General features: G+C 38.6%; 1 protein-coding gene across 1 annotated transcript; it reads left to right on the top strand.

Moving 5' to 3' along the window:
- The first annotated feature begins 493 nt into the window (after positions 1 to 493).
- LOC110460040 (neuropeptide Y receptor type 1-like) lies at positions 494 to 1,741 on the top strand. Its single transcript, XM_021512737.1, has one exon. It carries the CDS (start codon positions 494 to 496, stop codon positions 1,739 to 1,741), a length of 1,248 nt encoding a protein of 415 aa, XP_021368412.1.
- The last annotated feature ends 629 nt before the right edge of the window (positions 1,742 to 2,370 follow it).

The following is a 2,370-nucleotide window of genomic DNA, read 5'->3' as shown; positions in this document are numbered from 1 at the left end:
TTTGGTTTTCATTGGTAAAAAAATATATTAGTGTGTGCGGTCGAATTCAAGAATTGACGCCAACTGTACATAAATCAATAACATCATTAGATTTGGTCTGATGCTTGAATAGGAAGGAAACTTGCAACACTTTTTGAGGAAAAGTATCAAACTAAACGGTTACAAATTGATCAATATGTTGATTGATTGAATAATGTTTTCTAAGTTACTTTAGACTTTCGTTACTGTCAAATACTGACGTGCAACATTTACTCGATTTCAATCGTCCGCGATATGGATATTACAATATGAAATCAATAATTTGATGTAAAATCAGGATATATGTATCCATGTCCAAATTAAGTACTTCACGTCCTAATACATGTTATCAAAACAAATCTTCTAACACATTAAGACTTCGATTTCTGTTACAGGCAAACTGATGGGGACGAATACTACTCACAGCCGATCGACTGCGCATGCGCCAGATGGGTTACAACTTCCTGACGACGATATGCTTGACACTACCAATTTTTCCGTCACGGATTTTTGGCGGATTCAGTCCCATGTTGAGTTCTCGAACAACTGGTTCGGATCCGTGAGTGTTTGTATCCTCGTATTCGGCTTTTGTCTCATCACAGTGTTCGGGACTACGGGGAATGCTGCAATGTGTTACATTATCATCAAGAAGAAAAATCTCAAGTCTTGTAGGAATTGGTACATTATGAACTTGTCTCTGTCGGACATTCTCACTTCCGTCTTATGTATTCCTTTCACTGTGGTACGATTGATTATGAAACATTGGCCACTTGGTGAAATCGTGTGTAAACTTGTGCCTACTTTACAGACAATCTACGTTTTCGTGTCCACCTTTACCATTATGTTGATAGCCGTGGACAGATACAGGGCCATAGTTCATTGTGCCAATGCCACTCGTGATCGAACGCGCCTCATGTATATTTTCCCAATGGTGTGGATGGTATCACTCGCCTTAGCACTTCCAATGTTCGTTTTTCACGAGGTTGAAGACGTCTACATTACTAAAGGAATATTTTTGTTCTCATCTTGTTTAGAGAATTGGAGCTCGGATATAGCTAGGAAGAGTTACGCCTCTGTGATATTAGGCATTCATTTTATATTCCCAATGATAGTTATAGTTTCTTTACACATCCTCATTTGCAAATTTATACGAACTCATATAGAATCAAAACCTTCGTATTCACGAGAACTTCACCGAAGTAGACGTAATCTATTACGACAGAGGAAAAACATAATCCTTTTGACATCTATTACAGTATCTTTTGCCATTACATGGCTACCCCTTACACTAATAAATCTCCTTGCGGATCTCAACTATCATCTTTTTACGGGAATAAATTTTAACTGGCTGAAAGCTGTTTGCCATTTACTTGCCATGAGCTCGGTCTGTATCAACCCTATCATTTATGGATGGTTCAACTCTAATTTCAGGCGCGAGATTAAAGCTATGATATGTCGAAGGCGACGTGAAAAGGATAACAAAAGCTTCCTGATGGGCCTGACAGAACATAGATCTTCTCGCTGTCGTGATCGAATCGAGCTTGGAGTATACGGCTTAATACCAACAAGAACAGATATTCGTACCATGGAAACCCGGACAGCCGAGGTCTGTCCCACTGAAACGCCTCACGATCATCACTTGTCCCCATTACCTGCCACCGGATGTTGTGTAGAGGCGGACACGGCTACTGGCTTACCAACTCACTTACTATCGGTCAGTTAACGCTCTTACTATCAACTCCAAGTTGATTTGTGTGACCTCTACAAATTCAGAAGGTAAGCCGAAATGACACACAGAAACTGGAACTTGGTGCTTTGAAATAGAAACATCAATACTGCAAGTTACCGGAACTTGATGAGGTTGATATCTGAATAGCAGATTGTCCATACTCAAAGCAGCATTGCCTTCTTTCCTTTCAAATACTTCCAACGTCGGTTTACAGATACTTCTGAAACTACCAGGGAAAGGTGCATGGGCTCCGACTTACCAGATCACTTGCTTTTGCCTTTTTTGATTATCATTTGACCAAATGCTGTAATGGAACGTAAGTATAAACATCGTCACACAGACGTTATTTTCTTAATGTGGAAATTTGATCATGTTAGTTTACAAGTTCCTAAGCAGTCAATGCTCCCTAGACATGTATCCAGGGATACTTTAACATTGAACTTTGACAGTGTATTCCTTTGTTTTTGTGCCTACTCATTATGTCATCCAGTAGGTGTAATATTATCATTTTGTCAAACAAAAGAATTGTGTTAAACATTTGACTTATTCCTTTAGAAAAAAGTTGTGGAGTTATTATTTACCAATGCAAGTTTCAAATTAAATTAATTAAATTGACATTCAAA

This window comes from Mizuhopecten yessoensis, unplaced genomic scaffold (genome assembly GCF_002113885.1).
Source record: "Mizuhopecten yessoensis strain PY_sf001 unplaced genomic scaffold, ASM211388v2 scaffold10309, whole genome shotgun sequence".
NCBI classification, from domain to species: domain Eukaryota; kingdom Metazoa; phylum Mollusca; class Bivalvia; order Pectinida; family Pectinidae; genus Mizuhopecten; species Mizuhopecten yessoensis.
Note: the sequence above shows the minus strand (reverse complement) of the source record. Positions and strands in the feature narration are given on the sequence as shown.

What these genes read in the sequence shown, in the direction of transcription:
- LOC110460040 (XM_021512737.1), top strand. Translation starts at nt 494, where the DNA reads ATGCTTGACACTACCAATTTTTCCGTCACGGATTTTTGGCGGATTCAG.